This window comes from Ctenocephalides felis, unplaced genomic scaffold (genome assembly GCF_003426905.1).
Source record: "Ctenocephalides felis isolate EL2017-DRISC unplaced genomic scaffold, ASM342690v1 CF-g0.4_SCAFFOLD_00845, whole genome shotgun sequence".
NCBI classification, from domain to species: domain Eukaryota; kingdom Metazoa; phylum Arthropoda; class Insecta; order Siphonaptera; family Pulicidae; genus Ctenocephalides; species Ctenocephalides felis.
Genome location: NW_020536999.1, coordinates 64,156,944 through 64,178,001, shown reverse-complemented (window position 1 = coordinate 64,178,001; position 21,058 = coordinate 64,156,944). Strand labels below are relative to the sequence as shown.

The following is a 21,058-nucleotide window of genomic DNA, read 5'->3' as shown; positions in this document are numbered from 1 at the left end:
ACTGTAATCAGTAGCTTCGACATAGAGTCTGATCAGAATCGCTGAAGAACGCGGCAAAATTCTAAACTTTGATGAATTTGTGTAATTCAACCGCTTATCGTAGGCCTATAATATTTTATTATGTTATTTCAAACTACGAAATCTATCGTTTTAAAAAAAGTCATCAGAATCGTCAAATAAAATTGAACATTCAATTACGAAGAAACGGCTCAGCTGATCTTTATCAAAAACTAATCAACCCGCGATTCCCAATCAGTATCTTTCGAATAGTTTTTGAATTTTTAAAATCGATTCAAGTAAGATATCAAGAGACGTATAATCTAAAAAATTTCTTTGGAAATCGATAATCCAAAACCATATGTTAGAAAAACATTGTAACTTTAAGACCATTTTCATACGTGGGTTTGTTGCATAAAGCAGAATCAAAATCTTTCACATCAACATGGTCTTTTACTTTCTCAGAAGCATCTAAATCTCCTTTAGACATTCTAAAACACTTCAATGGGTATCAAATTATGGAGAACCACTTTATCTTCATTAACGGTAGTTTATGTGTATATCTTAAATATACTATATAATATCATTCAGATAATAAGTCAATAATCGTGAAAAGAATTTGAGAAATATAATCGTGATTAATAGCTAAAGAATAATTTTTGTCCATATTTTTTGGTAAATAAATACGGAAGCCGTTTTGAGTCTTTTGTTGCCAATTAGGATCCGCTTAGATAAATGTATTGCTCATCAGTGAAGTTATTTTTAATTTCATTATCAGACACAGACAGACAGACCGACACACACACACACATATATATATATATATATATATATATATATATAATCTGAAAATAATTCAATTTCAAAAAAATCTTGTACCAACTTGAATAATTCCAATACTCCACAATAGACATGAATTAGATTTTTTGTTGGTTTTTCGTCAATCCATTAAAAAATCTTTAACTATTTCTAAAAATAATAAATTTTTGAATAATATTTAGCAGCTTTGTAAAATTTGTAAATAAATATCATGTATTTATTTATGTGCAAAACTTCAAATACGTATTAAGGTTAGAGTTCCAAATATTGAATGTTTTTTATATAATTGTAAGTAATTAAGATGTAATCTTTATTCAGTTTTATTTATTACCAATTAGAACTTCTTATAAAAACTCTTAAACGAATATAAAATTAAGATAAAATTCCTGTAAGTAAAAATATCTAGTTAACGTCGATCGCAATTTTTATTCAAAGTATTTTAAAAGTTTATTGAATTATAACTCAATATATATTTGTAAAATGCATTCCACTTATAAAAAACTTATTCATTTCAAAATCTATATGATTTAATTGTAACACAATTTATTTAAGAGTACACTACTGCATCTGCTCTACTTTGTGCCAAAGCATTTTGGAATAAAGTTTTGCTATAAATATTAAAATTTTAACTACAAATTAAAAAACCCAATGATAATAATCAGGTGTATAATAAATTTCAATCTAAGTGTCATAAAAAACTTTTTCATAGAGCTCAATTTTTTGCGTGCTAAATTTATCTCATCGTTTATAAAATTACGAAAACTGTAATCATGAGCGACCATTAAAAGACTAATATTTATTTTAGCTAAATTTGGTTTTAAAATTCTTATGTAATACGTTTGCCAAACAAGTTATGTTAATATCGCGTGAACCGAAATCGGAAACATACGTACACACCTTGTAGTAAAAAGTTATCTGAAAATTAAATTAAATGGTGGTATAATTTTTTAGACAATCAAAACATTTAGAATTGCTTAAAACCAATCAATTTAACATCCCTGTTTTCTGGATAAACACGCGATTTTTTCACTCAAGCTTTAATACCTGTAGGCGCGTTTATACGGACTTAAGTAAATAGCAGTAGTTAATGCTTCTTATAAATAGTCGTATATCGTATTAACTAGTAGTTAGTGCTGTTAGTTCTTCTGCTGTGTTAGATTTTATTTATAAACTCAATTGTTTATTATTTTCGATATTTTGTGTCCTGTATTATTAACAGCAATCAAAACTTAACGAGCCCTATAGCTGATGTAATGACTTCTTAGTTGGCTGTATAGGTGGCAACAAGCCATTGTTCTATCTCTATTTTATGAATTTATTGTTAAAAATATACTAATATATACTGATGACTTTCCATTCGATACAACAATGCCGAGGAAGGAGCTGTTTTCACTTGAAATTATATTGCTCTCTAGGTTTTCAAGTGTAGCTGTAGACTATAATCTGCCCGAGGTAAAACTTCTGAATGAAAGTTCATAGCTCCAACCACGGGAAAACTCTTCAATCAAACTAATCATGAAATTCAAGACACAGCCAATAAAATAGCACCAAAAACTTATTTTATTTAAAATAGAATATACACTGGATAATAGTATCTTATATTTCCAAGATCATATAAAGCAAAAAAAGATTCACAAAATCTCATTAAATAAAACGTTTCATTTGCCTATATATCCCTCAACAGTTTATTTTAAATTATTCAATTAGTTGTAATGTGAGATAATTCATCCTTTTTAAAATCGCCTAATAATTGTCTGTTTACGATAAAAGTGTTTAGAAATACAGTAAAACCCCTCTTAACACTGCTGTTTCGGTTTTGGGCTCTAATTTTGCCCAAATTCTCCAAAACATGGATAAAATGGCGAAAAAAACGGTGGAATAGCAAAACAAGAGTTTTGGATGAGGCAAATGCAGAAAAAATAGTTTAAAAATCAGCAGTTAGTCTTTCCAATAACCGAACAAGATAAACAAAAATATTTTTAGTAGTTAGGACAAACTAGGATTTGAATTATGCACCAAATTGTTGGAAAAGAACAAAATTTTGATAGGAATTCAAAAGCAAGATGAGGTATTATAGATGATCTATCCATTTAAGGGGCGCCCATTAATCACATGAGCGAGTTTTTAAGGATTTTTGGAGCCTTCTCCTCCTTGGTGATACGTGGTAATATTCAAAATTATCCCCCCTCCCCCACCAAACATTACGTGTATTTTTAGTTGCATGAAAAAATTGTTAAATTATTGATTTTTTTCAAATGTTTGGATTTTATAAAAAAATTCAAGTAAAAAATAAATACACGTGATATCTTACTATACCCCTCCCTCCCCCACGTAATATTTTGTAATTTTTTGTCAAACCCCCCCTCCCCCTAACGTGATTAATGGACGCCCCCTTAAAAATTCTTAAAGAAGACAGAAGAAAAACGCGAACTATATTAGATACCTTTTTTATCTACATAGATTATGATTATTGTTATTTTTGAAAAAAATGTTTATTTTTATTTACATTAAAAATAGATACAGCTATTAAAGTTGAAATATTGTCGATTTTTCCCTAAACGTATTATCAACAAAATAAAGCCTCGTTTAGTGTCATTTATATGTAAAATTACTTAGTTTTTTCAAGACATCATAACGCCAACTAAGTAAGATAAAATGAAAAACACATTTTATCCACATTTTAGGAAATTTCGAAATATTTGATTATAATGGTACTTGATAAGTAATTATTGTCTAATGCGCGTCAAAATAAATTTAGTACGCATAATCTAATAAATGTTCATTCGACAAAAGTTCGAAATAAATCAGTACCGCCATATACTTTAATCCAATATTGATTAGCATTATGTCCTCATCGTTCGAAATAAAAATTTATATAAGATTCCGAACACGTGTCTATCATATAAAATCATGCGGGTAAAACAATTACATTTGATAGCGGCTCCAGGATGGACATATTCCTGTGTCAGTATTGTTTGTTATTCATTTTGTATAGACACTTATTTGAAAATATATAAGCAGAATTATCGAAAAATGATTTTACTTGAAAAGAAAATCACTTTCTCATTTTGAAATAAATATTAGAATAATATTGTATAGTTTTTTTATTTATTTATTTATTTATTAATAGCAATCAAGATACAATTTAATCTTATAAACTATTGTGACACAAAGAAGAGGAATCGAAAGAAAAAAAAATATTATTATTATTATAATAATAAGAATAATAATAATAAAAGAAAAAGAAAAAAAATAAAATAAAAAGGAATAATTATCTAGAATTCACTCCAATGAGTGAAGCTTAGTGTTTTATTCAATATTGTATTGGTGTATCAATATAATATTTAAGTACAATATATTTTTGATAGATTTTGATAGAATGGAAAATATGGATGTGCATTCGTATACTTCAGTACAATTTAAATTTCTATGAAATGAACATAAACATAGAATGACTCTTTGTTATATCATTTCCAAAATTGCCATTAAACATTCTAGGAAACTCCATTCAACATACATGTACATATACATTCAATATTCATGTACATGTACAAGGAAAAAAACTCAATGGGGGTCAAGCGATTCCACTTTGTAGTTTGTACCCAACTCCAAGGGACTTATATTGAGTTTCTTATATTGAGAATTGTAGTCGTTTAATAATTTTCAACTAATATTTACTTATTCCAATAAAACACAACTGAATCAAATAAGGTTATAATTTAACTCTTTCGACTCGGATGTCGACGCTCCGGCGGCAAAATTCTTACAGGTTTCGGAATACGCGAGGAGAAAGGGTTAAAATACATACACACATTAATAATTCTCATGAGCCCACTGTATAACTTACATTTTGAAGGTTTTTAAAACCATAAAACCAGGCAAAAATTTCATTTAAAATTGAATCAAATAAAAAAAGTATAATAAACTTATTCAAATAAAATTAAAATAAACTCTTTCGCTGCAAGAGTGTTTTGTACGGCCCAGCACAACAACCCATTTTAAGATTTTTCAATAATTATCAATAAAAATGTATTGGAAAATTAAAAATCACGCTTCTTGTGAACTAAATATTAGAACAAAATACTAGAGTCTAATATATTCTTTTATTATTTCAATATTTGATGAATTTTTATAATTAAACCACTTCTCGTAGAACTATAATATTTTAGGGTGCTCGTTGAGACCATGGACTATATTACCATATAAAGTTTAATTAAAATCGTCAACAAACATTTTAGCAATTCTTTGTTAAAATGGGCCCGTTGATCTATACGAAAAACAAATCAGCACGGTTCTCAACTGACAATCTTTGGAATGGTGTTTTTAATTTTTCAAAACTGGAGAGAAGATTTTTGGAGAAAACGTAAAATGATGCACCTTTTCTTTCATCGAATGAATGGTTTAAATGTTTGAAATCGGTGCAGCCGTTTTTGAGAAAACGTCGACAAAATGTCAAATTTTGGCTCACATATTTTTTTCAATTTTGATATGAAACAATCTAGAAATCAAATTAGAAAGTCGAGAAAACACAAAAATATCTGGTTTTTCTAGCGAAAACAAGCTTCTCCATAGGGAATTAATGAACTACCAAAGTATGCATTTAGAATCCTATAAAATTTTGAATAATGGAGCGTCGATTAATCACGTGATCGTTTTTAGACATTTTTTAAGTATTAAGATTCAATTTTCAATAATTAGGGTTAACAACATTAACAATTATTGATAAATAATAGGGGGAGGCGTGTGATACAAAAAATCACAAAATATCACGTGAGAGGAAGGGGGCGGGTCAAGTATAAGATATCACGTGTATTTGTTTTTTATCTGAATTTAAACAAAATTTCAAAATTAAGGTGGTGAAAAAAATAGTGTTTAATACCACCGCGTATAATAAAGGAGAGGGACGTGTGTAAAAATACTTCAAAATAGATCACATGATTAATGGACGCCCCCTTTCTTGAGTAAAATAAAAGAAGTCTTATAAGATAAATGAGGAAAAACTAGTCCAAATTAGACTGTTCAATAATTTGTAATCGTTAATTTGTTTCAGCTAATAACAAATGTTAGCAAATGCATCATACGAGCGACCCGACATACGAGTAATTCGAGATATGAACTGCCAAAGAAGCGGCTTGTTTGCTTCGACATACGAACAAAATTCGAAATACAAGATTTGAGCGGGAAAAGTGTTACTGAATAAATGAAAATATGATAAATTTTGTCAGATGTTACAATGAATTTTCTACTATAGAAATAGTTTTTATAATAGTAAATTATAAAATAATTAGTCACGTATATTTATTATATTACTAATATAATAAATATACATGACTAATTATTTTATAGTTTACTATTATAAAAAAAATATTTCTATAGTAGAAAATTCATACATTAATATTAATTGTGTAGTAACAATATACGAATTAAATCTCGTATGTCGAGGAACTACTGTATTTGAAACATTTGATATTTCGTACAGCAAATTAGTATAAAAATTGTATTAGAAATTAGGTTCTGTTTAGCACATTGGAAGCACGTGCAATATCGTAGTAAGAGTAAACTTACGTATTCGAAGTTTCTTAGAATCACATTAGAATATGTAATAAAATTACATTTTTGATGAAATTTTATAATAATTGTAGATAAATTTATTGGTAAGACTTTGAGATAATAAAAACAATGACGCAAAAAGTAGTAAGTTAATACTGCGTCATTGTTGCATTAATTTTTCCGAAAGGTTACAGAATTTAATTATAAAAATAATACTACATGTAAATAATTTCATGACTTAATAGTTACAATATTATACAACAACATACATATATCGTTATATTTATTTTACGAATGTATTTAATTTTTGTTTATTATCAGCAACATGTTTGACGGTTCGAGCACTATAAAACTAATCTGAATAATATCGTGCATAACAAGTTTGCATTTACATGCTACAAAAATATAATAAATATTTTAATCAAACAAAAGCCATACTGATAAAATTCTATCTAGACTCACCATGGTATAACGTTTCCACGTTCCGTGCTTTTGTGTTCTGCAACTGAATATCCAAAATAAGTGCCTTTACTTCCAGTTTTAATGAGAGGAATCCTCACTTCGAGATTAAATGAATTCACTGCACTAAATTGCACGTAAATTGTTAAAAACAACACAAACGCACCACAAGGACACGCACACATGACTGTTTTTAACAGCCGCATATCGAACTTTTTTATTTTATTTTAAATCGAATCGTAAACACTACACCGCCACGCCGTAAAAAACGTCCCGTGACGACGAGTTTCGTCGCTGAACTGACAACAATCATGAAATCTAACCGCGGGAGAGATCGAGTGTGGTGGGGATTGAAAGCACGAGTTCTTTTACCCGCGGTAAACACCTCTTAAGTTAGCAAGACCGAATTGGCTAATGGTTCCGCACCTGTTGTATTGTTTAGAACCCAGTTTTTACTAATTTGTACCCATAATAAGAATTATATATCACGTGCTATTAAAAAACATGTGGTGCCACTAGCTTGATGTTTATTTATCTATTACGACCACTTATTAACAAAAACTAGTGGGGCGCATGGCATCGTGCCTTCAGGCAAATTGCTGGAACTTCCCGTACCAAAATTTTTTTTTTAAATTAACATTTTTGAAAAAATTTTAGTTTGCAAAAATTAGATTTTTGAGAAACTATAAATTTTTGACAAAAACTTACTTTTTTTTCGAAAAAAAAAACTAGTAGGACGCATGGCATCGTGCCTTAACGCAAATTGCTGGAACTTCCCGTACCAAAAATTATTATTTTTTTAAAAGATTAACATTTTTCAAAAAAATTTACTCTGAAAAATTAGATTTTTGAGAATCTACAAATTTTTGCCAAAAATTTACTTTTTTTTAAAAAAAAGACTTTTTGAAGAAAAGTATATTTTGAAATATTTTGGAAATTCTGAACTTTTTTTCAAAGCAATCATACTGCTTTAACTGCATAGAAACAAAATATCGAAACGCGTAAGCGCCGCGCCGCTGTCTAACGAATAAGCATTGGCACGGAACTCATAAGAACGTAAACAAAATTTATACTTATTGTTAAAATCTCTATAAAATATCTGATAATTTGATGTGCGTATGTATAATGATCATTGTTGACTTCAAAATGACATTTTTTTACTTTGTTTACTAGATCTCCGAAACCGCAAGACCTGCCTTTCCAAAAATTTAATGTTCCTCATCTTGTCAATACAAGTAAAATGTTTTTTGAATGATTAAAATTGGACGCCCCATTCTCTTAAAAACGGAGTTACTGTTTTTGGCACTTTTTTACCCTTATCTTTGCAACGGCTAGACCCGCCTGCTGTCAACTTAATATTGAGCTACCACTAGCTTTATGTTTATTTATCTATGCCATCACGACCACTTAACAATAATTAAAAGATATTTTGCCCCTAGATGTTATTAAATATATAATATATTCATTTTTGCCTTTAGGCAAATTGCACAAACTGCCGATATGTGTAAATAACGTAACACGCACGTTTAAAATTGTCACTGATAGATGTTTAAAAATGTTGCTCATTATTCCCAATTTTGATGAATTTTTATAATTAAACCACTTTTCGTATGTCCATAATATTTTAGAATGCTTGTTAAGACCATAAGCTTTATTACTATAAAAAGTTTCATCAAAACCGTAAAAAATCAACAGTTAATTACGAAGAAGCGACTCGGTTGATCTTTAACAATAACTAATCAGCACGATTTTTAACTAATATCTTCAAATTATTTTTTGCAGATTTTTTTTGCAAAAACGCGTACAAAAAATTTGCACTTGTTTGCAAACGCATAGAAACGGCTCAGCTGATCGTCTAATAAAACAAACGCGAATTTTTTATGTGTTTTATCGAATGGCTTTTAAATTTTTGAAGTTAGCAGGCCGTTTTTGAGAATGCGTCAACGAAAGATAAAATTTTGGCTTACATACATATGCACACTTACTTATTTCACTTTTGGTCTCCAACGATTTAGGAAAGACTTGAAACGACGAAAAATCAACATTTAATAAATTAAACAAAAAATTAGCAAATCAGATTTTTTGTCGAAATCAAACTTCTCCTTCGTGAAGAGTGCTAAGGTGTTTTCTCAATGTAGGGGATAGCAAAGCTAAATAATATCACCTAAATGCTATAGCTCTCAAAAAGAGAGCTGTATAAACCGTCTTTTCATTTAATACACTGGAATAAACCAGTGTGCACGTTTTAGTGAAATGTGCAGAATGCATAGTTCTCAACGTATTTCTAACATAACCAACATTCGGGTTTTTGCGGCCGTCCATTAATAGAGGGTAGGAATTTGACAAAGAAACGCGAAATATTAGATAAGGAAGGAAAGTCTAGAAAGATATCTCGTGTATTTATTTTTACCTAGATTTCCAAAAATTTTACAATGTTTGTAAGTACTGAAAATAATGTGATATTGTGGGAAAAGGTGTAGTTTTCGAATTGCACTACGCATTACTAAGAGGGGGGGGGGTAAAAAATGCTTGAAAAATGATCACATGATTAATGGTCCCTTGCCTACTGTGAAAGACAGAAGTCAATCGCGATCCATTATTGAAAGACTTGGTGTAAAATAATCAAAACCGTTGATACACAGATAAGAAAATTGCCTTGATAATTACACAGGCCAACAAAGAAAATGGTGCAAACGATTTTAATGCTGTTGTTAAGTATATTTGGGGCGCTGATTTCAAAAATGACATTGGTTTTATTCTATGAGCTATAGTTTTCAAGATATGATATATATGATATATAAGGAATGAAAGTACAAAATAGTAATACAATTCAGAATGTTATTTTAATGAGATATGCCTACTCGTACATACAAACTTACAAGACCTATTCAACCTTAGTTGAGACATTAGATAGTTGACAATGTGAAAAGTTCTTTTCCGTGACGACCTACAATGGATCTGGTTTCGACAACTTCTTTCCAAGTTCAAAACTAGAGCTGATACAAAAAAATGGTTTGCAGATTTGAAATCAACGCAAAAAATACTATAAGAATCAGCTCTAACATTTGATGTAAAATTTTTTTTTGTAGGCCTGTGATATTTATCTCTACCGAGTTTTAATTTTATACGATTATGGTAACGTGGTAACTTATGTGTGATTTGAATTTAAACCAATGGTAATTTTATGTCTACCTACATTATGTAAAATTTCAGCATAAAAATATCATTACGGTAATATATTATAATTTAGTATAATATTACTTGGAATTTACTTACAGAATTTGACCACGGGGTATTCTAATATTGTCTAGGGAATTTGACCATAATCTGATTTGAATCTGATTGATAAACAGCGCCACTGTGACGAAACGCTTTACTTAGCGCTATCAGCGCCAGTGTGGGCGAAACTTTCCCTAGTTTATGTCTCGCACTGTTTACCACGTTTCGATTTGACAGCTGATGGGAAGGAAAACGTTGGCCAAGATGTCATTTCTTTACCGGAGACTTAAGTGGGTTTATTTATGTGTAATGATGCACTAAGTGTGCAACCCCTGGCTCTGCCCTGACCTCTTCTTGACCTGTTGCTGAATGGTTAATGATAATGAATTTCCGTGACATTCATTGTAACAGAATTTAAATTTGTATGCAGGAACTTGTTCATATTAAACAATATTATATTAAAAATGATGCAACGAAGTTTGCTCAGATCAGCATTTAGAAATCTTGCTAGAATTAATAGCAGATTTTATTCGGTATCAAATACTGAAGATTTGAAAGTAGATTATTTATCAGAAAATAAGCAGGGTATAGTTGTCTTGGGTTTAAACAGGCCTGAAGCCAAAAAACGCGTTTAGGTACTTAAGTTATTATATATTTCAAAACTTTGACTTCTCGAGTTTCAGAATTTGTATCAATTCTATATTTCTAGTCGTAATCTTGTAGATCTATTGTCTTCAGCAGTAAAATCGATAAGCCATGATAACAGTGTGAGAGCAGTTATTATTCGTAGTTTAGTTCCAGGAGTATTTTGTGCTGGTAAGCGAAACTGAAATATATTTGATACCAATAAATAAAATTTACATGCTCTATCATATATAAGCATCATTTATTTTACAGGTGCAGACTTGAAGGAGCGTGCAAAACTGTCTCCAGATGAAGTTAAAGTATTTGTTAATTCATTAAGAGAATTATTAACTAAAATCGAACAATTACCAATGCCCGTTATTAGTGCCGTAGATGGTGTAGCTCTTGGGGGAGGTTTAGAAATGGCATTAGCTTGTGATATTATAACTGCATCAGATACTGCTAAGTTAGGCTTGGTAGAAACTAAGTTGGCAATAATACCAGGTAACGATAATGCTTGTAGTTCTACTTTGCATATAGATTTAGATAAAGAAAGAAGGTTTAATTAAAATTTTATTTCACTTAAGCTATATTGACTTCAGTTCTACTAAATATATACATAAGTAAAGGACTACAGTTATAAAAAACTTTTTCGAATTCACGGAGTATACAGACAGTACCTTATTTAATTTTTTTCACGCAATCAAGGTGCTGGTGGTACCCAGAGACTGCCAAGAAGAATTAGCCCATCTCTAGCTAAGGAACTCATATTTACTGCAAGAGTTTTAAGTGGCACTGAAGCTAAAGAATATGGTAAACCAAATTTATTTTTAATGATATTTGTATATTTATTCTTGAGTAAGCCGTAATCTATAATAAAATTTATCAGTTTAGGCTAATGTAGATAATGTAACTAAAGTAAAAAAAATTTATGATATATTTAATAGTAGTTTGCAGCACAACGTTTGCTCCCAAAATTAAAAAATCTGGAAGTAAACTACCTAAATACAAATTATAATATTCTTCATTTATATCAAATATAAAGTGAAAGATGAAATGGCCGAACTGCTTAATCATAAAAGTTATTTTAAATTGAATTGAATATTCTCTGAAATACCATAAACACCAAATTCTTTGAGCAGCTTAAATGATATAACATAAAATTTGAATACTTATACCATTATAATCATGTTGAAAATGGTAGCTGCTTCCGTGTTCATTAACCCTTTTTCACAAATTATTTCATTTTTTAAAAATCATGTCCAGGAATTGCAAATCATGTTGTGAAGCAATCTGAGAATAAAGATGCAGCATATTTGAAAGCGGTACAAATTGCTGAGGAAATATTACCAAATGGACCAATCGGTGTTAGGATGGCAAAACTAGCCGTGGATAAAGGATTACAGGTAAATATTGAATATAAAAATTCAAATATTATATATTTAACTTTTTTATATGGTTTCAGGTTGATATGTCCACAGGATATACTATTGAGCAAACATGTTACGCTCAAGTAATTCCTACCCAAGACAGATTAGAAGGATTAAAAGCATTTGCTGAGAAAAGAAAACCTGTTTATAAAGGACATTAGTTTATCCATCATGCCAAAATGTACCTGCCATTCATGTAATTTAGCTAAGTTTTAATAAAATGCAAAATGTGTTATTTAACCAAGGCTATTTTTGTTGAAAATTAGGACATCTATTATCTTTACATAATGTAATTTTCAAACAGGATACAAATTGAAAATAACTGATTCAAAATTAGCTGGGATAAAATCTAAAGAATAGTTTGGTAAAGTATAGATAATAGGTTCTGTTGGCATCTAGTTGTTCATAATTTCTAGAATATTGATTGAGCTTTCTGATAGGATTTTTTTGCAACAAAAATCAATATGCATTACATTTTCAATTACATTTTCTATTCTTAAGTTCTGATCACCTGCATAATTTCTTGACTTGAATTGTAATTAATTGAGCTAATGGATGCATACACTTTATAAATTCTTGTAGTTGACTGAAAAATCATGGCAGTGGTAATTTTGTCAATGCAGCTTTGTGATTAAATTCAGGAAACAGTTACTCTACAAACTGTCGCTACTGGTTATAACAATAAGCCCAAAATCAAACCAAAAGATTTCTTTAATTTATTTTATTTAATATTTAATTCTTGAAGGTGTCAAATATCATCTTCTTTTCACTATTGCATATTCTCACCTTCAACTTCAATATGATATTGATTTTAAATATGTTTCAGTAATATCTTCCCTCCTGCGTGTGTCTGCTCTTTTAGAATGTTTTCCATTGGACGTAACAACTCTATTAAGTCTTGTTTTGTCTTTTCTTTAGAATTTTCAATGATTGAAAGTAAAATAAAGCATGCTCTATTTAAGCCTAACCAGCGCTTAAGCTGAAAGTTATTAAGTAAATTATTTGTTGTTGGATCAAAATTATTTTACTAGGTATAATATACCTTAAATAATACTTACAACTTTTTTCTTCAAAGAACCAACAATAGCTTCACCAAATGTTGGTTCTTCCTTTTCTATTTGTATTTTATCATGTTGTGCTAGCTTTTTCAAAACCATATGTAACCCTGCATGTTCAATTCCCAAAATTGTATCTTCAGCTTGAGAGTCTACTTCAGCAGAATCAGTTTTAACATTCTTTTGTGTCTTTACTTTAGTATTTATTTCATTAGCAACTTTCCATTCTAAACTTGTGATAATAGCAGCTAAACTTTCTAATGCAATCCGCAATGACTCCCCAGAACCTATAGATATTAAGATTAATAGAAACATAATTTGTTTTTATTATTCATTAAGAACATACTTTTTACCTTAAAAGAAATAGTGATACTAATTTATCTAGAGTTTATCCAACAATATTCAGAATTCATGTTCAGAATAAAATTAGGAAAATAATTGAAAACTTATAAAATCAATGATGTTGATCACGAATTTAAATAGAAACTTAAAGAGTATTTGTTTGTAATGCATATAAAAAAGGCAAAGTACTTTTTTTTACAATTAGCAAATTTGAGTAATTTTGAGGAACAATGGCCAAATGCATTAATATTACAGATAATTTTATTATACCTGCTTTTAAAACTGCTTTTGTAACTATAGCTACTGGTCCACTTTGCAGCCAATGTGAGCTATCTTTAGTGATAGCATTACACAAGGCATCCTTGCAATTGTCTAAAATTTCTTGTATTCTAGTTTCTGATGATTTTTTACAACTGCTCATTTTCATTCCCTCTTTCAAAGTATCTATCACAGAAGGATGAAAATAAGTTGTGTCCATCGGCGCAACTAACCATAACAAAATTTTTCTTCCCCATTCATTTTTGATCAGATCAGTAGCTTTAAAAACTAATTCATTCACCAGAATTTTGTTTAAAAGTACTGTATCATCCACACCACACAATATACCTAAGAGTAACATATGACCATGTTCATGTTCTGCTAGTTTTATTATATGTTCTTTAATGCTTCTCAATATCACCTATAAAAATATTTTTTGTTATTTTTATTTAGTTACATAATTATAATATGATTTGATGATTACCTTTTTGTCTTTGTTTGTAGCATACCACAAACATATCAAAGCACATTTTGTACCCTCTTTAGTACTGCAAATAGTAGCTATGGATGGGCATAATAAAGATATAAATTCTGTTCTATCTTCTTCAGAGCAAACACTCATAAATTCATACAAAACAACATGAAAAAGACTGGAAATAATAATATATTTAATTAGAAACCATTTTGTTTGTAAGTTTTCATTGTCTAAGTAAAATACTTACGCATTATCTAATAAATTTTTGTTAATTATCTTTAACAAATTTGCTTTAGTTGCACACAGCATAGCATTTTTCATATGTTCTGAGTTTTTATATGTATCGGTTAATGTAGATATTGATTCATCTTTATTCTGTAGAAAACAATGTAAAATGATTTTTATACCATTAAAAAAAGTAATGCTTATGAAATGACTAACAATAAATACAAATACTTACATTTTTATAGATATCTCCATAAAATTCTTGTTTAAGTTTATTTTTTTGAACATTTGTTGCCCAAGTCACATAAGCAATATCAATTATGGAGCTACTTAAACTATGACTCGTCAATTTAACTACATTGCCATAAAATTTGTCTATAATTGCTCTTCGCATTTCCCCAGAACCATATTTAAACATTTTTTTTACACAAAAACGACCATAACTTGACTGCAACATCAGAACAACAGAATTGAGAAGATCCTGGAATAATAAAATTTAAATTATACTTCCCTAATAATTCATTAAAAAGGTGTTTAACTAAATTAACCTGCATGATTTCATTTTTTATTTTGGCATTTGAATATTTTAGCATAACTTGCACCACTCTGGTCATATCATGTGCTAATACTAATCTAGAGTATCTATTTTTGTCGCCTGTTGTACCTTTTAGCATACCATGTAACTCTTCACACAATTTATTGCGTTCATCAACTCCACAAGTCTTACTGCAAAATATTGAAGAAAAAGTAAACAAACATTTCTATCAGTCAGAACAGAGAAAAAAAATAAAATGCTTACATTCGCAATTTTTCACCTAATTTCTTTGCTTGAACAGAAAGTTCAAATAAATCTTCATTTTTTTTCTTTTTCCTGGTAAGACGTAATTGCTTTTTTTCTTTTTTGTATTTGGACCAATCCTCAGGTTTCTCAGTTTCCATTTTATTTTTTGGATTAAACGTTGTCTTACCTCCTATAGTTAATAATGAATAAAATTAGAAAATTGCAGGCTAAAATTTATAAAAATAAGATCAGATTGACAGAATTGAATCTGTCCAGAAAAAATTTGTTAATCATGTAAGATTCCACAAATACAAGAACAATATTCAGATAAGTCAGTCCCAAATGTACAACCATCTTAACATTTCGCCACTCGATGCTAGAAAAAAATACCTCACCTTTTGCTATGGAGCAAATATTGTGAAAGGTGCTTTAGATGTGCCTGAACTTCTCGAACACTTCAAATTTGTAATACCAAACATTAAGTAACGTAATAACAGAACTTTAGAAATACCTATAGTTAAAACCAAATTTGTTTCACGCACACCCATGTTCAAAATATCAAAAATAATAAATGAATTTGCTTATAAAAAATCAAGCCAAAAAAATTATCATTAAATGAATGTCTTAAATAGTGATTTATAGTTTATTAAATGTTTATTTTTATTAGTTTTTATTTAATGTTATCTATTTGTAGTTGATATTAAGTGTTATGTATATATATATAAAGCTATCTATGAACTCTTAATACTCTAATTTTGTCACATATTATCTTTAGTTTATAATTGGTACACTTTAAAATGTAATTATATTGTCCTTGGACATTGAATAAATAAATAAATAAATAAGTATTATTTATACCTTTTTTAAACGTAGTTTTCTTGCTAAAGCCATTTTTATGAGGATTTGTTATTGTTTTCTTCGAATTCTTTAAATTCTTGTCATTATCTTGTTCATTTTTAGAATGTTCTGTTGTCTTCAATTTCTTGTTTTTATTTTGTGTGTTATCTTCTGAAGAACGTTTTTTAGATTTAATCATTTTGATTTATTGTACTTTAACTTAAATCGTTATATTGGAAAACAATGATTATAAACAATAATGAGTTTTTCTTTAATATAAACACTTTATTTCCTTAAAACACGTGCAGTTTAATTATAACCTATCAAAGTTTGTCAAAAAGATCATCTCTTGAGAAAAACGATATAATGTGCCAGGCTGTCATACTCTTCTTTTATCATATTATTAGTTGATTTCAATTTTTGCCGCAAGAGGCGCGCTAGATGTTTGTTGATTTGACTTATTTTGACACTTGCTGCTTTTAGTATTTTTATAAATGTGAACTAGTGAAACATCTTGAAATTGTGTAAAGCCCGCTGTTTAGTTTGAATAATTCAAAAGAAAATCAAAAAAATATCTAATTAATGGCAGATAATGCGGATGATATCGAATCTGGAGATGTCTCAGATCATACTGCTTCTGAGGAGGTACTAACGACAATTTTTATTATATTCAATTGAAACTGTCAGTTTCACCAGTACATTATGAAATTGAATGTACAGACGACAAATTTTTGAATTATTTTCATTGATATTTGCCAATTAGTTTTCCATGTATTGCGAATAACTTAAATTAAAAATGAATAATAATATCCTATCTGTATCAAGGAATTTAAAGTGAGCATTCAATTCTATATAAAAAATGATAAAGTTTTGATCTTATTATGTTAATATTTACATTTGATTTAAACGTTTACACATGTGTGTATCCGTGTATCTCCACTAGATTTAGGTACTTATATTGCACATGCTCGAGTATTAAATTTGCTGGGCCTTTCATTGCTCTTTTGAGAATGATTTGGATATGTTGTGTGATATTGCTTTTAAATTGTTACATTCTGTGTTATGCTATTTTGTGTTTTTAATGTTATTATGTATTCTACTGTATGTATAATAATTGTATTTCTAAGTCGTCTTGAAACTATTCTGCGGGCTATGTGTTTAAAAAATAAATAAATTCCACATACAATTACTCTGATCTATTGTAGATCAGAAAATATGACAATTTGAATAAAATGTGCAATCACAAAAACTTGTACAATTGTGTTATTGAAGTTTCTATTACTAGCTCTCATTAATGAACATTCTTTGACAGTACATTTATCAGGCCCATATTTTTGCACTAAAAATTATTAGGTACATTAGATAATTACAGCAGTCTCATGTATAATAAAGTTTAACTTCAGAAATTTTTGTTCAATTTTTAACATGCTCGGTGCAAATAGAGTAGCATTAAGAATTTATGATAAACTAACTATGCCCCTAAATAAGGTCCCAGTTAATTTTAGATAATTATTTGCAATATTTTAATACTAATTAAAATAAATAAATTTAAAATTATATCATAATAGACTCAATATGTTTTTAAATAATTTTTAACTTTAATTTCTATTATCCAACAATAACTTTATTATAAAATCTAAATGGGATGATAACATTTTCCGTGACACCTAGTCTGCAAATATTGTTCGGCATGATACTTAATTACTAAAATTTAAAAATCGTTTTAATGAAATAATTGGACATGTATTTTAAATATACCATGGGTATTTAAAAATTAGTTTTCGTGTTGAGCAATGTGAGATTTTCATATAACTTTGTTTTACTATCATATTTAAAATATTCATTCTAGGCGATCATTATCAATTTCTTCAAGCATAATAAAACAATGTACTGATTTATACTCATTCATTATGGTACTATCTTCAATTAAAAATCAAATAGACACACAAGAAAATTAAAAAAAAAACTTGAATTTGCAATATCAATATCAAATTAACCAAATTGGTATTAATCATAATTAACATCATTTTTGTGGAACAGGAAGCAGTGGAACTAATACAAGAAAAACGTGATTTAGAACCAAGTTTATATGGAATTAAACCAGCACTCAAGGACAAGTTTAATATTCCTGCCATCAGAGAACTTATATTATCTATTCTTCACAGTACTCTGGATGGCCAAATTTATTTGCCACATACTGCCAAAACAATTACAATAGATCTTGCTAATGCAATAAATAATTCCATTAAAGGCTTGCAGCAGAGCCGTTATAAGCATATAGTACAGGTAAGCATTATATATTTTAGGGATACAACATTGTTGAACATTTAAAATGTTTGGTAATTTATGATGCCATATTCACTTCATATGTTCGAAATCGCCTTTCCCGATTTTTAAATAATCGAATAGATCAGGCAGGCTCGATTTATGCTTTTTTTTGAGAAGATTTCAACACTTTATGATTGATCTGTTAATCACATAGTCTACTTACTACTTAATTAGAAAGCTGATATAGAAATATTACAAATTTAGGCGCTCTTCATCGTTACCTAGAGAATATTTTTTGAATCATAAATTGACTGGAATTAATGTCTGATTAAAACTAAATAATTTTTGTCAAGATATAACAGAAATTTTGAAAAAAATATACGTCTTGATCACATTTAAAAAAATAAGTAGTTAACATAAGTTGCAAAAGTATGCTAATTTTCAATATCATGATGTTTATTTTCTGTGAGATCTATTTAATTTTTACAGGTGGTTTTAGGCGAACAGAAAGGGGCAGGAGTGAAAACAGCCATGCGAAGTTTGTGGGATATTGAATGTGATACATATGTATCAGAAGAATATAAAAATCCATCATTATTTTGTTTAGTAGCTGTTTTTGGTATTTATTTCTACTGAATATATAAAAAAATAGATAGACACCATCACATTGATGATGCTTCTTGTAGGGAATTGTTTATTTTTACTACAATTGTTTAATTGAATGCCTGTTATGATATTTATTTGTTGTAAACCTCTAGTTTTGTAGTGTAGTTCGATTGTTAAAATTCTCTGAAAGTTGAAAGTTCACTTGATAAAGATTGTTGCAACTGTATCTTCATTGTCTCAATTTCAAATATCAAAAATTACATAATATATGTTACTTTATATTAATGTCAACTAGTCCTATATAAAATTTATACTGTGAATCATAAATAACAGTCATAGATGTAAGTTTTTTCCACCTTCTCAAAATATTTTGAGTGGCATGTTTGATATTATTTTGAATCCAGTGATTCATTTCTCTGTTGTTAATAATAATAAATCCATTTACTTTATTTTAAAAATGTCAGGCCAATTTTATATTTTTAAATGTGATTGAATAATATAAGTAATATAAAAAATAGTCATTTTAATTAGTATTGCAATTTTTAGATTTCTCAGAAATTTGTTTATTCTACAGAAGTATGAGTTGGAAATTGAGTTGATAAAATTTCTAGGTATAAAACATTTTACCAGCCTGTTGCGTAATCAATCCAAGATACTTTGGAGTTGAGAGTAATAAAAGTGCTTATATATAATATATGTAGATTATCAAAAGCAAAGATAGAGATATAACATGCAGATTTGAGTTGGAATATATATAACATAACAATGTTATTTTTGTGATAATGCTATAATTAATTACAATCTACTAATTAAAGAACAAGATTCTTACCATAATTGATCTTACGAGCCAGAAGCAGGGTAATTGAGCTTAATAATATACAGCTTTACTGTATCAGAAAGAGTCTTTAAGTTATGTATGCAAAATGTTCTGCAACAAATCAAATTCTGGATGATAATTTACCTTTTAACAAAGTATAAATTCAAATTATTGTTTATTTGTAGCAAATATTGCTTACAGGATATAACATATAATATATAATTTTTTATTAAATGTTTTCACTCCATAGACTATAAAAAAATATTTAAACAAATATTTCTCTCTCTCTCTATGTATATTTTATATTATTGTTCTTTAGGTATCAATTTATCTAAAAATTCTGAATGGCTTTGTAATAACTCAGTAATTGTTTCTTCAGGCTTGTTCGTTTCTGTATCATATTCAGGGCCAACAGACCACAGCATATCAATATCATATTTCTGTCGTACTTTCTTCAGAAATAAATGAACAGCTATATTTCCTAAATCCAGGGCAATCCATTCTTTAGAATTAGCTCCCTCAATCTTTGGTATTGGATCATCCTTCGATCTTTTCTTTTTATAAATCTTTCTAATAAACTCCGCAATACCCAACATATGTTTTGTATTTCTGCATGTAACAGAGCACATGTAATCTATGTATTTCATTGATTTTGGTACTGCTATAACACATAAATCTTGTCCCTTATTTAGTCTAATAACTTCTACTAATTCGTCTATATCGAATACTCCAGATACTCCTCTTTTAAGAACATTGTTTGTAATGTCATGTAGTTCTTTGTCGTCTTCATGCTCTTCCATTTCTTTTCTTCTACGTTCCTCTTCAATATCAAAAATTTGTGGAGAGATTTTGTCTTCGAATTTTTCATATTTAAGTTCCTTGGAAATATTATAATCGGAACTTCTGGAACAAAATTGTTTATAATTTACTTGCGCAAAATTTATTTCATTGCTCAATTTCGATAGAAAATTGTTTTTCAGTTGTATTTTCTGCGCACAATAGTATAGAAAGCGATACATTATTAGGTTATAACATTTAAAAAAATATTTATTAATGTTTTTTATGCGCAGGAAGGAAATAGATCAATCAAAGTATATCACTATTTATTTCAAAATAAGAAGGTAATAATATTTAATTGATTTAATTAATTAAGCAATATCAAATAAATATTTTTTTCATAATATGAATTGATAACCCCAAAATACTATTCTTGTCAGTTTGACAGTTAGGTTAGCGCTGACTGCCAATATTAAAGAAATAAACAGTCCTTTTCGCCTTATATTGGTAACCTCGGAT

At 28.7% G+C, this 21,058-nt stretch overlaps 6 protein-coding genes across 8 annotated transcripts in view; 3 read left to right on the top strand and 3 right to left on the bottom strand.

Moving 5' to 3' along the window:
• Positions 1-7,089, bottom strand: part of LOC113372414 (integrin alpha-PS1) — a 290,356-nt gene extending 283,267 nt beyond the window's left edge. For all 3 annotated transcript variants that reach the window (XM_026612743.1, XM_026612758.1, XM_026612765.1), the window contains exon 1: positions 6,829-7,089. In XM_026612743.1, the coding sequence (XP_026468528.1) occupies positions 6,829-7,031 (203 nt within the window). In that variant the 5' untranslated portion in view covers positions 7,032-7,089. The remainder of the gene's footprint in view (positions 1-6,828) is intronic.
• Positions 7,090-10,460: 3,371 nt separating this feature from the next.
• LOC113364016 (methylglutaconyl-CoA hydratase, mitochondrial-like) lies at positions 10,461-12,338 on the top strand. The gene is made up of 6 exons (XM_026606476.1): positions 10,461-10,679; positions 10,754-10,860; positions 10,942-11,172; positions 11,377-11,481; positions 11,935-12,074; positions 12,134-12,338. Exons 3-6 carry the CDS (start codon positions 11,040-11,042, stop codon positions 12,257-12,259), a joined length of 504 nt encoding a protein of 167 aa, XP_026462261.1. The 5' UTR covers positions 10,461-10,679; positions 10,754-10,860; positions 10,942-11,039; the 3' UTR covers positions 12,260-12,338.
• The window catches only part of LOC113364013 (methylglutaconyl-CoA hydratase, mitochondrial-like), a 14,607-nt gene continuing 4,020 nt past the window's right edge, over positions 10,472-21,058 (top strand). Inside the window, exon 1 of the mRNA XM_026606474.1 lies at positions 10,472-10,531. Coding sequence (XP_026462259.1) covers positions 10,509-10,531 — 23 coding nt within the window. The 5' untranslated portion in view covers positions 10,472-10,508. The remainder of the gene's footprint in view (positions 10,532-21,058) is intronic.
• Positions 12,845-16,375, bottom strand: LOC113364010 (protein penguin-like). Its single transcript, XM_026606470.1, has 9 exons — positions 16,093-16,375; positions 15,253-15,424; positions 15,002-15,179; positions 14,689-14,934; positions 14,476-14,603; positions 14,238-14,403; positions 13,766-14,174; positions 13,157-13,440; positions 12,845-13,077 (listed from the first exon to the last, which is right to left on the bottom strand). The coding sequence occupies exons 1-9, from the start codon at positions 16,268-16,270 to the stop codon at positions 12,910-12,912; spliced, it is 1,929 nt and encodes a 642-aa protein (XP_026462255.1). The 5' UTR covers positions 16,271-16,375; the 3' UTR covers positions 12,845-12,909.
• LOC113364018 (tctex1 domain-containing protein 2-like) lies at positions 16,533-19,020 on the top strand. The gene is made up of 3 exons (XM_026606478.1): positions 16,533-16,716; positions 18,112-18,357; positions 18,829-19,020. Exons 1-3 carry the CDS (start codon positions 16,654-16,656, stop codon positions 18,973-18,975), a joined length of 456 nt encoding a protein of 151 aa, XP_026462263.1. The 5' UTR covers positions 16,533-16,653; the 3' UTR covers positions 18,976-19,020.
• Positions 20,053-20,791, bottom strand: LOC113364014 (mitochondrial assembly of ribosomal large subunit protein 1-like). The gene has a single exon (XM_026606475.1). The coding sequence runs from the start codon at positions 20,779-20,781 to the stop codon at positions 20,068-20,070; it is 714 nt and encodes a 237-aa protein (XP_026462260.1). The 5' UTR covers positions 20,782-20,791; the 3' UTR covers positions 20,053-20,067.

Coding starts and splice junctions, on each gene's coding strand:
- LOC113364010 (XM_026606470.1), bottom strand. CDS start 16,270: ATGATTAAATCTAAAAAACGTTCTTCAGAAGATAACACACAAAATAAA. Junction 14,935..15,001: donor TAAAAAATGAAATCATGCAG/GTTAATTTAGTT, acceptor TTATTATTCCAG/GATCTTCTCAATTCTGTTGT. Junction 13,078..13,156: donor GTTCTTTGAAGAAAAAAGTT/GTAAGTATTATT, acceptor AATAACTTTCAG/CTTAAGCGCTGGTTAGGCTT.
- LOC113364018 (XM_026606478.1), top strand. CDS start 16,654: ATGGCAGATAATGCGGATGATATCGAATCTGGAGATGTCTCAGATCAT. Junction 16,717..18,111: donor ATCATACTGCTTCTGAGGAG/GTACTAACGACA, acceptor TTTGTGGAACAG/GAAGCAGTGGAACTAATACA. Junction 18,358..18,828: donor GTTATAAGCATATAGTACAG/GTAAGCATTATA, acceptor TAATTTTTACAG/GTGGTTTTAGGCGAACAGAA.
- LOC113364016 (XM_026606476.1), top strand. CDS start 11,040: ATGCCCGTTATTAGTGCCGTAGATGGTGTAGCTCTTGGGGGAGGTTTA. Junction 11,482..11,934: donor CACTGAAGCTAAAGAATATG/GTAAACCAAATT, acceptor AATCATGTCCAG/GAATTGCAAATCATGTTGTG. Junction 12,075..12,133: donor CCGTGGATAAAGGATTACAG/GTAAATATTGAA, acceptor ATATGGTTTCAG/GTTGATATGTCCACAGGATA.
- LOC113364014 (XM_026606475.1), bottom strand. CDS start 20,781: ATGTATCGCTTTCTATACTATTGTGCGCAGAAAATACAACTGAAAAAC.